Source organism: Octodon degus, unplaced genomic scaffold (assembly GCF_000260255.1).
Source record: "Octodon degus isolate 3935 unplaced genomic scaffold, OctDeg1.0 scaffold00268, whole genome shotgun sequence".
Taxonomy (NCBI): Eukaryota; Metazoa; Chordata; class Mammalia; order Rodentia; family Octodontidae; genus Octodon; species Octodon degus.
This window is the reverse complement of record NW_004524844.1, coordinates 1,773,962-1,786,971: the sequence shown is the minus strand read 5'-3', so window position 1 is coordinate 1,786,971 and position 13,010 is coordinate 1,773,962. Positions and strand designations below refer to the sequence as shown.

At 51.1% G+C, this 13,010-nt stretch overlaps 1 protein-coding gene across 1 annotated transcript in view; it reads right to left on the bottom strand.

The window, feature by feature from the left end:
• Positions 1–90: 90 nt before the first annotated feature.
• The window catches only part of Plekha4 (pleckstrin homology domain containing A4), a 22,358-nt gene continuing 9,438 nt past the window's right edge, over positions 91–13,010 (bottom strand). Inside the window, exons 7-18 of the mRNA XM_023706688.1 lie at positions 11,533–11,539; positions 10,412–10,459; positions 10,209–10,289; positions 9,958–10,107; positions 7,463–7,561; positions 5,679–5,819; positions 4,552–4,651; positions 4,409–4,485; positions 2,691–2,852; positions 2,070–2,119; positions 879–991; positions 91–534 (exon numbers count right to left, since the gene is read on the bottom strand). Of these exons, the coding sequence (XP_023562456.1) occupies positions 275–534; positions 879–991; positions 2,070–2,119; positions 2,691–2,852; positions 4,409–4,485; positions 4,552–4,651; positions 5,679–5,819; positions 7,463–7,561; positions 9,958–10,107; positions 10,209–10,289; positions 10,412–10,459; positions 11,533–11,539 (1,288 nt within the window). The 3' untranslated portion in view covers positions 91–274. The remainder of the gene's footprint in view (positions 535–878; positions 992–2,069; positions 2,120–2,690; positions 2,853–4,408; positions 4,486–4,551; positions 4,652–5,678; positions 5,820–7,462; positions 7,562–9,957; positions 10,108–10,208; positions 10,290–10,411; positions 10,460–11,532; positions 11,540–13,010) is intronic.

The following is a 13,010-nucleotide window of genomic DNA, read 5'->3' as shown; positions in this document are numbered from 1 at the left end:
ACAGACAGACAGACAGACAGACAGACAGACAGACAGACAGACAGACAGACAGACAGACAGACAGAGAAAAGGAAAACTACTGACTTAAAGTTCAAAGTTTTAATCCAAAATTGGACAGCAGGAAAAACCAAATTTAACAGATACAAACTAGGCACCTCCCAGGCCACAAGCGGACCCCAGACCACACCCCCAGTGCCCGGCGTGGCCACAGACACCCGGGCGGTACCTCCAGGCCTCGCCCCCACGCACCGATCGGGGCCCCGGCCGGCGCAGGTCAGAAGCTGGACTGCAGCAGAGTGACCCTCAGAGGCCACGCCCCCTCGTCCCGGCCGGGAGGGGCGTCCCCCGAGTCCCACGTGGGCGCCCAGGGGGCGGGGCCTCCGCCTCGCCCACTTCCGCGGGGGGAGAATCCGGAGGAACCGGAATTGGTCGCTGCGGGGGATCTCGGAGGCGAGGTAACTTCGGGCGTGGGGTCCGACGGAGCGACCGGAGGGCCGGGGCCTTCGCGACAGTCCAGATTCCCACCTGGAGAGGCTAAATGGGGGGAAATGAGATCCTCAAAATTTAGGACGTTGGACTCGACCCGGACTCCTTCACCGCTCTCCCCCAGATCCAGTAGTCCCGACCCTTAATCCATTCCTACCTGAGACCCAGCCGCCAGCTTTCCAGGCACCTTGGCCTTCTTCGTCCTGACCCTGGTCCCTTCCTGCCTGGGACTCAGAACTCCCAATCCCTGCACACTCTCAACACGAGTGCCCTCGCGGGTACCAGACCCTTCCTCCCTCGGTTCTAGTATTCAAAAGTTCCCACTTACACCTGTGCTACCAATCTAAGTCTTAATCTAAAACCTAAACGTATGTGCCATCCCTGGTCCTTACCTGTCATCAGTCTATGCCACTGCGACGCCTCAGTGGCCAGGGCTTGGGACAGGCTGAGGACCTGCTCCCTGTGGCCGTCAGATGTGGTCAAGTAATGGCTAGTGTTCCTGGGACTAAAAAAGTAGATTGGAAATACAATGAGAAAGGGGCCATGAGTTCAATCCCCGGTTCCGCAAAAAGAAAAAAAGGAAATACAATAATAAAGAAAAAAGTCGGGGACAGGAGGTGTTAAGCGGTTTAGCTCACGGCCGCACGCTGCCCTGTGGGTGTTGTAGTCCTGAGCACGTGGTGGGCCTGAACAAGTTTTGGACCCAGACCCTGAGCATTTTGGGATTTGTAGTCCACTCGCGCTTCAACGTTACTGGAACCCCTGATGGAGGGGTATGGTCCGACACCAACCAAAAGAAAAACCTAGGAATTGCAGTTCTCACTGCAATTGGAGAGCTTCTTGGTTGTTTTGTTTTGTTTTGTTTTCCCTTTGAGGCTTGACTATGCCCTCAGGGCATTTCTGGTTTGGCGGGGGTATCTGGGTTAGATCCAGTAGAAATTGAGCCTCACTGCTTTTTTTTTTTTTTTGACGGAACCGGGGATTGAACTCAGGCCCTTGTGCAAGCACTTATTCTACTGAGCCATCTCCCTGGCCCCCTCATTGCATTTTTAAGGAGGCACTTAAACACCTGAGCTAATGGGGGGAGGGGCCTGTTTTTGTTTTTTTCTTTTTCTTATTTTTTGCAGAACCGGGGATTGAACTCAGGCCCTTGCCCGGCAAACACTTATTCTACTGAGCTATCTCCCCAGCCCAGTTTTTGTTTCTGATATCCCAGGAATTCAAGTGGCAATTAAAACTTTGGGACCTGTAAGTTCAGTACTCAGGAGGCCCTAATAACCCTTGTCCTCACTTCTACTTTTGTTAAAAACGATTATTTATGTATTTATTTATTTACTATGCAGCTGGGACTTGTAGTGATCATCCTGTCTCACCTCTCCAGTGCTGGGATTACAGGCCTGCACCACCACTTCCAGTTTTGGAAGCCAGCATGGTGCTCCGCGCCATCGCAGCATGTGGTACCTGGGATTGAACCCTGTCCTTGCACTTGCTAGGTAGGTGCTTAGGCCACCGAGCGATCTCCTCAGGCCCTTGGCCTCTACTTTGGTGGCGACTTTTCTTCATGCCCCGCTCCAGTTCCTCACCTGCTCCAGGACCCTGAGCTTCTGAGCCATTTTGCAGCTCCTAGCACAGCCTGGAAAGGAAGTGGGCCGTTGGGGTCCCGACCTGGAAGCCCCGCCTTTTCATTTTATTTATTTATTTTTTGCCTTTTCATTTTAAAGAAGGGGGCTCAGAGAGGAAATCACACATGAGCTTGCGCGAACGTACGTACATACACACACACACCCCTCTTTGACTTATGTAATTCCTTTAAGAGTCTAAGGTGAAGCCCTTGTGATGCCCACAACACTGTGATTTTCAGTTCTGGGTGCTTTCCTTAAGGGAAGAAAGTCAATTGCTCCAACTGCTCAAGTAATATTTTTCCTTTGCCAACAGAGCAGCTGAGAGGAACGACTGGGCTCTTATCTGGGTCTGTGACCCCCACCCCCTGGAGGAAGTCGCCTCTGTCTACGCCTTATCGCTTTGCTCCTCCAGCACGAGGGGAGCTAGTAAGCTGATAAAGCCCTAGTTGGGTGAATCTGGAAACTCAGCTCAGGGCAAGAAGGTAGGGAGTGTCCTTGTTTTCCTGAAGGAAACTAGACTAGGAGACTAGGTGCAGGGATGCCCTACTGTCCCCCAGCCACCCCCAGCCCTCCTGCCCTCACCCTTTGCTCCGTGTCAGGCTGGCGTCTGGCCGGAGACAGCGTCCTCCCCAGGGTGAGAAGTCGGGGGGAGGCGGGGCGCAGGAGGGGCCGTCCGCTGTCCTGGTTCCTGCGCATGCGCTCCAGCTGCTCCTGGGCGCTCATCCGGGGTCGGGCTGCCGGGACCTGGGGAGACCAGAAGTCCCTAAAGGCCCCAAAGAGCAGGGCGCCTCTTGATCTCCTCACCCAGACCCTCCCAGCCTGCAGCCTGGCCCTTCCCAGTCAGTTCACCAGAGATTCAGAGTTTGTTTGTGTCACCTGTAGTACTGGGAACTGACTCTAGGGCCTTCCCACTGCGCTACGCCCTCAGCCCTTGTTCTGTTTTGTTTTGTTGTTGTTGTTGTTTGTTTGTTTTTGTTTTTGTTTTTGTTTTTTGCAGAACCGGGGATTGAACTCAGATCATTGCTTTTGCCAGGGAAGCGCTTATTCTACTGAGCTGGGCTGGTGAGATGGCTCAGTGGTCTAAAGCACCTACTTAGAACAAGCTTAGCAAAGCACAGGGACCGCGGTTCAATCCCCCAGCACCACATGCCAGCCAGCCCCGCCCCCTGGTGGGTTGAGCTGCCCCCCCCCAAAAAAAAAAAAAAAATTATTCTACTGAGCCATCTCTTAGGCTGGCCTGGAACTTTTGATCCATCTGCCTCCCCCTTCCTCCCCTTCTCCCTCCCCCTCCTCCAGGCGTGGTAGTGTGCTTCCCTCCCAAGTGACAAGCCCTGGGTTTGGTTGCCAGCTTCACAAATAAATACTTGCTGAGTGGGTAGACTGATGAAGAATAAATAAACTCACTAAACCCAGGTACCATTTGCAACCTTTGGAGATACTGGACTCTTTTACTCCTTTTTTTTTGGGGGGGAACCAGGGTTTGAACTCAGGCCCTTGCGCTTGCCAGGCAAGCGCTTATTCTACTGCACCATCCCTCTGGCCCAGATACTGGACTCTTTTAATTGTCTCACTGTTAACAGGATCTTAGAGCTGACTTGCTGATGCCCAAGGGAAACCAAAAGCAGGTAAATCTTGGCATTTCCACCCACAATTTTATTTTGCTTCCTTTATCCAAATGTCGGGTCAGATTCCTGCTCAGCTCTGGGTATCCTGGGCAGGTTAATCAGTTATAGGGTGTATGTCTAAAAACTAGAAATGCAGCTTATTGTCCCTAAGTTTGCCTGGCCCGTCTCATCCTCCTTCAAGGTCTTAGCCATGTAGTCCATGCTGGCCTTGACCTCACTATGTAGCCCAGGCTGACCTCAAACTCTCAGTAATCCTCCCGCCTCAGCCTCCCAAGTGCTGGGATTATAGGCATGCTTCGCTAAGCCTGGCTAACAATACCAGTTCTGAGTGGTAATCACTGCTGTTAGCCCAGTTGCACAGGCGAAAAACTGGAGGCACAGAGTTTAATAAAGGACCCCAAATCACACTGCTTAAAAATAGCAGAGTACTCCAAGCACTTGGAAGGCTGAGGCAGAAGGGTCACCAGGAGTTTAGGGCCAGCCTGGCTACATAGAGACACTGTCTCAAACAAAAACAGAGAAAAATGAGTGACAAGGCTCTCACAAATTGCTTGCTCCCTGCACTGGGGGTGGTTATAGAGCAGCTGCCACTCCCGGCTCTGTCTCCAGGATTGGGGTCTGCGGTGGGCAGGCCACAGGCTCACAAGACAAAAAGAGCCCACGTGGGCAGCATACCTTGGTCCCCAGCGGTGGGGAGGAGGTGCGGTGGCCCTCAGGGCTGGAAGCCCGGGACACCCTGGGCGATGCCAGGCCTAAAAGGACAGAGGAGACTCAGTGAGAACAGGGACATGGGATACCCCACCCACCAGGACACTCACCTGAGCGTGGGCTGCCAAGGTCTCTGTCACCTCCAGGAGGCCGGCCCCAGTCAACCTCAGGGGACCGAGGGGAGCCCAGTTCCAGGGTCTCAGGCAGGCTCTGCAGGGGGTGGAGAAGGGGGTCCAGGACAATGGTCACATCATCATTGTGACTTTCCTGAGACAGTATGAGGAAGCGTATGATTGTAAATTGCAGAACCAGGGATTGAACTCGGGCCCTTGCGCTTGTCAGACAAGCACTTATTCTACTGAGTCATCTCCCCGGCCCCTATGATTGTAAACCTAATCCTGGTTTTATTTATTTAGAGAGTCTCCCTCTGCAGCCCAGGCTGGCCTTGAATTCAGGTCAATACTCCTACCTCAGTCTCCCAAGGGTTCCATTATAGGTGTGGGTCATCATCCCAACTGTGTGTGACCAAGCAAGTCCTCTACTACTAGCCAAAACCCACAGCGCACCCCAGCTGCAGGCCTGTGATCCCAGCACTTGGGCAGCTAAGGCAGGAAGATTGCTGCAAGTCTGAGGCCCCTCTGGGCGACAAAGGGAGACCCTGTTTTATTTACTTATTTATTTATTTATTTTATGTATTTGGTTCAGGGTCTACAGTGTCTCACTACGTAGATCAGGCTCATAGTGATTCTCCCGTTGTCAACCTCCCAAGCGCTGGGATGACAGGTGCGCGCCACCACACCCAGTCTCAATCCCCCCTCAGCGCACCCCGGGGGCGGGGCCAGCATAGCACCCCAGGGATCAAACCGGCCACTGTGCTCTGAGCAGGAGCTTTAGTCTGCTGAGCTATCTGGCGGGCCTTTTTCTTTTAGACCCTGCTTTAAAAACAAAGAACAGGAGCCCGGGAGATGGCTCAGTGGAATAAGCGCTTCCCTGGCAAGCGCAAGGGTCTGAGTTCAATCCCCGGTTCCGCAAAAAAAAAAAAGGCTGGGGAGATAGTTCAGTAGAATAAAGGGCCTGAGTTCAATCCCTGGTACCGCAAAAAAAAAAAAAAAACAAAAAAAACCCAGAAATTGGCTAGCTGGTCAAGGGACAGGAAAGGCAGGAAAGGGAAGGGGAATGTGTTTGGGCCAGGGCAGATGGGACAGGAAGCCAGGGAAGGAGAGGATGGGAATCTCACCTCCCTCTCAGAGGACTCCTCTCCTCGGGGTGCAGGGGAAGGGAGGTCAGGCTCAGTGTGGGGGGGTGCTTTCTGGGGGGCCCCCAGCCCCGCCAGCGTGTCCTCCACCATCCACAGCTGCTGCTGAGCCGCAGCCCTGTCCTGAGGGAGGGAAAGGGCTCAGTGACTGAAGGTAGCAAACTCAAGGAGGGTTCTAGCTCTTCCTCTGGGGCAAAGATCTGACCTGGGGCACTGTTTGTGGAGTCGGGATTTTTCCTGTATGGAACCAGTGAAAGGGGTCGGGGAGATAGCTCAGTAGAATAAGCGCTTGCCTGACAAGTGCAAGGTCCTGAGTTCAATACCCGGTACCGCAAAAAAAAAAAAAAAAGAACCAGCAAAGGTGCAGAGAGTGTGCTTTCTCTCCTGCATGGCACCACCCCTTGCCCCAAGGGGCTGACTGTAAATATCCAGGAGTCGATTTCTGAGCCCTGCCCTCCAGTCCATCCGTCCACCTCCCTAAGCCAAGGCCACAGGACACTTGCTGTCTTAGTAACCACAGTGTTTGTGTCTTGGTGATTCCTGGCCTTCTGCACTTGCAGTGACAACTTAGGATCCCTTGTCAATCTATGCGGAACACCCTTCCAAATCTGTACCCGAGCTGCCAGGTGTCCACTCAGAAAACCAACCTGGGCAACGCCACATCCCTCCCTTGGTGTTTCTCTCTCCTGCTGAGAAACAGGTCTCTCCACCTCTAGCTTTTAATGTCTACTGGTGCTGTTTCTTGGTGTTTGCAGTAGATGTCTTGCTGCAAATAAATTGTTCACCAGATTTATTCTTAGATATTTGACTTTTCTTTCTTTCTTTCTTTTTTTTTTTTTTTTGGTGGAACTGGGGATTGAACTCAGGCTCTTGCGCTTGCCAGGGAAATGCGTATTCGGGAAGTGCTTCTTCTACCGAGCTATCTCCCCGGCCCCCTATATTTGACTTTTTTTGTGGTTGCTACAAATTATTTGGCCTTGTTTTGCTTTTGCAGTGGTGGGGATTGAACCCAGGGCCTTACATATGCTAGGCAAGCAACCTACCACTAAGCCATACCCCTTTTTATTTTGCTTTTCTTTTTTCTTCTTTTTTCCCCCCAAGTCATTTTTATTTTTGACTTGGTCTCATAAGTGGCCCATGCTGGCTTCAACTTTGCAGTCCTCCTGCCTCAGCCTACTGAGTAGCTGAGAAGTCAGTGTTGGGTACTAAATATTTATAATTTAGGGGCAGGGGAGATGGCTCAGTGGAATAAGTGCTTCCCTAGCAAGTGCAAGGGTCTGAGTTCAATCCCCGGTTCCGCAAAAAAAAAAAAAAAAAAAAAAAGTATACTTTAAAACTACCTAAGCCGGTTTAGAATGATGAAATAGGTCAGAGGCTAAGGAAGGAGTTTTATACTTTAGGTACGGGATTTGAACTAAGAGGTTGGGTTTAGAATTGGAAACCAGAAGATACATTTTTGTTGGCTTGTTTTGTTTTTCTTTCCATAGGATCAATTTAACAGCAACAGGGAGGAAACCGGTTACCAGACAAGAACTTGGTTGATGGAGGCAGAACTTTCACGAGAGACAGGAGAGAGAGAAAGAGAGAGGGATTGAGAGGGAGAGAGAGATTTAGAACAGAGCACAGCGGCCTGGGACAGCTGGGAATGAAGTACTGAGGGGCGGAGTTGGGTTGAGTGGGCGGGACTTCAGATCTGTGGGCGGGGCTTACTGCAGAAGGGTTTCTCTTCCCGGAGTTTGGGCTTGGGCACAGAGGAAGAGATGTACCTGGGGCGACCCGAGGTGCAGCAGGTACTCCAGGGTCTCTCGTAAGGTGCCAAGCTCCTGCTCCAGGCCTCGGTATGTGTCCCAAACCCGCTCTCGCTCCTCAGGTCGCAGAAAGGAAGAAACAAGTTAGCATCCTACCCTCCAGCTCTTTGCCCATCTTCTTCTAGCTTAGGGATGAAGGGAAGGTGTGGGTCCAAGGCAGGGCTGGGGCTAGGGGAAACCCCAGAGGCCATATGAAACCTGCATTCCATGGAGAGGCTTGTGTAACAAATAAGAGCGTCCCGAGTCCCAGGACTGCTAACATGCATCTTTGGGGCCAGTCCAGATTGCAAGTGCCATGGATTCATGGGATAGTTAAGGCCACAAGGCCTCACAAGCATCATAAGGCCAGGATAAAGGTGGTTACCTGGGCGTGGTGGCGCCCACCTGCCGTCCTAGAAGGATCCCCAGGATCCCCGAAAATTTGAGGTTCAGCTGGGCTTCTGGGCTCAAGACCAGCCTGAACAGCATAGCATAGCGAGACTGTCTCAAAAGGGAAAGGAGGTACAGTTGCTTTGGGGCCGGGGAGATGGCTCAGTGGAATAAACGCTTCCCTGCCAAGTGCAAGAGCCTGAGTTCAATCCCTGGTTCTGAAAAAAAAAAGGGGGGGGGGAGGAAAAAAATAGCCTACCTCTCAGTCAATTCTTTCCCTTTTTGAGACAGGGTCTCGCTATGTAGCCCAGAGCAGCCTCGAACTTGCGGTAGTGCTGCCTCAGCCTCTTGAGCGCTGGGATGGCAGGTAGGCACCACCATGCCTGGCTCTTGGTGAGTTCTTGTGAGGTGGTGCTGTTGCCACCAGCTTACCAATATTTAAACAGTAATTTTTATTTTATTTATTTACTTATTTGTGGAACTGGGGATTGAATAAACAGCAATTTACATAGGTTAGAAACCGTCTCCATTATTTACAAGTAATAATTATTAGAGCTAACGTAAATAAATATTTGTCATGCCCAGTGGGTCAGGGCATCAAAGATCACTGTGTCCCAGCCCATGGAGTTCCAGGAAGCTTGATGACCTCTACACTGCGGGCCCAAAGGGCGTGGCCATGTTTGTCCCTACCCGGGATTCCTCAAGGCTGACACCCCCCCCATCCAGGGCTAAAAACCACCACCCCCTTGAACACCTCAGATCTCCCCTCACTCAGGGCTGACTCCCCTGCGGGACTCACTGGTGCCCCAGTGCAACAAACAGCCTTGGTGTTCGCCTGCAGCCTGCTCGGGTGGTCCCTGCCCCCTTCCCCTCCCATAGGATACTGCCAGGTACCAACCAGATATTTTATTAAGTGTTAAATGTCATTTACATATATTATGGAATTCTCATGAGGACCCTATGAAGCAATTTTTTAATTATTATTATCTAGAGTTTACATAAAAGATAGCTACAGCCCAGGGCCCAGAGGGTATAAATAAATTTTCAAGTGTTTGTTTTGTTTTACTTTTGAGACAGGATCTCACCATGTAGTCCAGGTTAGCCTGGCATTCTCAGTAATCCTCCTGCCTCAGCCTCCCAAGTGCTGGGATTACAGGCCTGTACCACCATACCTGGCTGTTTTTGTTCCTCTTTTATTTATTTTTCTTCTCTGTTGACCAAACTCCAGTCCCAACTCCCAACTATTTATTATTATACTTGCTTCAGACAGACATGGTCTCCCTAACTCTATAAACTGTCCGAGTTAGGCTTGAATTTACCATCCTCCATCCTTGTGACTCAGCCTCCCAAAACCCTGGGGTTGTGAGCAGGTGCCACCATACCCAGCTTAAATGGCTTTATTAAGATCATCCATACTCTGGCTTTTCTTCAGATTGCATAAATCTTTTGTCTTTTACTAAGATCGCCCCCTGTAGTTCATGCAGACCCAGGCAGCCCTAACTGGAGTCACCTGCTGAGGCAAGGCTTAATCCAATCAGGTCCCCACCCCCCACACACAAATTCCAACACTCTGGGGGGGGCTGAAAGATCCCAAAGGCAAGCCCAGCAGGGGCAATTTAGTCACTTAGTGTCTCCCTTTGTCTCTCCCACCACACACACCCCTCCCTCCTTATCTTCCCCTCTCTCCCCTAGGGCCTCGAAACTCTACCACTGAGCTACACCCCCAACCCTGACACCTTGTGTGAATAAACTTTTTTTTTTTTTTTTTGCGGTACCAGGGATTGAACTCAGGACCCTGCACTTGCCAGGCAAGCACTTATTCTACTGAGCTCTCTCCCTGGAAATAAACAAATTTAAAAGGCTGGGGATGTAGTTCAGTGTCAAGGCCCTGGTTCAATCCCCAGTACTGCAAATGAAACTTAAAGAAAAAAAGAAACCATCCTGAGACTCTTGCTCCTGCTGGCTGCTTTCCGGATGACCAAGGTTACCGCATGGCCGGGCCAATTGATCCTCCAGAACCCCTTCCTGTGACCCTCAGGGTCTCCTCCTCAGGACCCCACAGCCCCACCCTTGCAGCGGCTCACCTGAGTCAGGTGACACAGGGCAGCCCGCACGCTGACCAGGCGGTCCTGCAGGAGGCGCTGGCGACCCCAGGCCCTGCCAGGAGCCGCAGCTTCCCTGGTGGCTTGGCCCAGCTGCTGCCGAGTCAGCTCCAGGGCAGCCTCCAGCTGCTCCTGCAGGAGGAAGGGGGCAATCAGACTTCTGGGCCGCACCCCGTGCAGGAGAGCAGGGGTGCCCTGTCCTCGATGCCTCACACCCCGTGGGGGCCCCTTACCTTCTCTTCCTGCTTCTGGTCTATGTCCCCCTGCAGCCTCCTCAGGAGCTGATCCTGTCCACACAGCCTGGTCAGCAGGCTCTGCAGAAAAGAGAAGAGGGCCATTCAGGGGCGCCGTCCGGATCTTCCCCAGCCCATGCCGTCTAGAACATCCTCTCGCCCTAGCTTTGGGGCCACAGAAGAGGCTGTATCCCGGAACTTACATCTGTTTCCAAGCTTTGGTGGAAGGTTGAATCCAGCGGTGGACCCGGCTAGAAGGGGGGAAAAAAAATCAAAGGTCAAAGGGGGCAGGAAGGTCTTTAATAAAACTTGGTGCCCAAAACACTGAATGTAGGTTTCAGTGGCCTGCAGATGTTTGATGGACAGCGAATTCCTGGAGAACAGCGCAGCACCTCTGCTTTCAGGCTGCATCTGCCTCTTTCGGGCACCATAAGCTTTCAATTCTGCATGCAGCCAAGATAAGACTGAGTGGCCTGGTGTCTTAGCACACACCTGTAACCAGCACTCGGGAGGCTGAGGCAGGAGTAGCACTGTGAGTTAGTTCAAGGCAAGCCTGGGCTACACAGTGAGACCCTGCCTCAAAAAAAGTCCATGGTGGATATTATAATTAATGGACAGGGAGCTGGGGAGATAGCTCAGCAGTCAGTCTAAGCACCTGCCTGGCAAGAGCAAGAACCTGAATTCAATCCCAGTACTGCAAACCTTGCCGGCCCCCACAGCAGGCCTGGTGGGGCACACCTGTAATCCCAGCACTGGAAGGGCTGAGACAGGAGGATCACTACGAGTCTAAACTATGTAGTGAGACCCTATATCAAATTAATTAATTAATGGACAGACTTATTCATTTATGTCTTTTTTTTTTTTTTGGACTGGGACTTGAATCCAGGACCTTGTGCTTGCCACTGAGCCATGTCATCAACACCACTCTTTTTTTTTTCTTTCTTGAGACAGGGTCTCGCTCTATAGCCCAGGCTGGCGTCCAAGTTGCAATGATCTTTCTACTTCAACTTCCGAGTTCTAGGATACAGATGTGCGCCTGGCAGGACCTTCTTCCTGAAGATAGGAGCCCTCCTGCTAACCCACCCTTATCAGAAGTGGCTCCCTTGGGGCCTGGGAGATAGCTCAGTAGAATAAGCACTTGTCTGGTAAGTATGAGGTCCTGGGTTCAATCCCTGGTACCACAAAAAAAAAAAAAAAAAAAAAGGCCCCCTTGCCAGGAAAGACCCCACCCTTGCAATCTGAATCTCTTGACTTCTTCATGGGTTAATTTGGGAGCTCAAAAAAAACCCAATGTCCAAAAATGAAGGTATGTCCAAGTCTCTACCTCATACCTGAGAACAGGACTTTCTTTGGAAATAGGAGGTTTATACATGTTAAGTGTTCAATAAAAGTTCCAGGAAGCTCATGATGAATACATTCCTTATGTAGGACAAATATGTGCTAGTAATTGAACTGGGTGTGGTGGCACACACCTGTGATCCCAGTTCTTGGGAGGCTGAGGCAGGAGGATCCCTGTGAACTCAAGGGCAACCTGGGCTGCACAGTGAGTTCATGGTCATTCTAAACTGTGTAGTGAGACTCTGTCTCATTTCTGGGCCTCAGCAGATCAGCTGACATGAAAGTTCCACATCTTGGGGCTGTAGAGATGGATGGCTCAGTGGAATAAGTGTTGCCCTGGCAAGCGCAAGGACCTAAGTTCAATCCCCGGTTCTGCCAAAAAAAAAAGTTCCACTCTTGAAGCTAGATGTACTAAGCTCTTTATCTTTCTTTCTTTTGCAGCACTAGGGATTGAACTCAGGACCTTGAGCTTGCCAGGCAAGTGTTTATTCTACTGAGCTATCTCCCTCCCCTATCTGACCTTCTGAGAAATCAGTATTACAGCTATAACAGCCACCTGTCTAAAATAGACTTCTTTCCTTCTTTCTTTTGTTTTTTTTAAAAATTTATTAAAAAAAAACCCAACATTTATTTAGGCCAGCCAGATAGCTCAGCAGATTAAAGCACCTGCAGGGGCCGGGGTTCAATCGAAGGCCTACCCTGCTGGCCACACCCCCAGGGGACAATGAAACAGCAACTGAAACTGGGCACAGTGGCTCCCACCTGTAATCCCAGTGCTTGGGAGGCTGAAAACCAGGAAGAATCACCCCAAGTCGACTTGTCTAGTGAGATCCTGTACTAAATACACTAAAAAATGAAATAAATAAATAAATGTTATTTATTTATCGTACACAGGGTCTCACTGTGCTGTTCAGCCTCCTAGTGATCCTCCTGTGGCAGCCTCCCCAGGGCTGGGATTACAGGCATGCACCGCCATGCCCAGTTTCAGGGCCAGCACAGCGTGCCCAGGGTTCTGGGGCCAGCAAGGCGTGCAGTACCGGGGACCAAACTCGGGACCTTGCACTTATCAGGCTGGCCCTTGGGCCACTGGGATTTGTCCTTGGTCTTCACAAATGCCCAGTGATCCTCCTCCCTCAGCCTCCCCAGGGCTGGGATGACAGGCGTGCGCCACCCCCAGAAAAACAGGCCGGTAGGGTATGGCGTGATGAGGGACTTCCGTCTCTCTCTTTTGGGTCCTGGGAATGGAACTCAGACTTTGCATTTGCTGGGCAGGCACTGTGCTGCTGAACTCTCTGCCTATCCCCTGTCTTTAATCCTTACACAAAACAAGTAACTTGACAAACTACTCAAGAGGCCAAGGAGGTAGGAGGGTGACAAGTTCAAGCCTACCCTGGGCAATATAGCTACTTATGAAGAACCTTGTCTTAAATTTTTCTTTTTTTTGGAACCAAGGATTGAACTCAG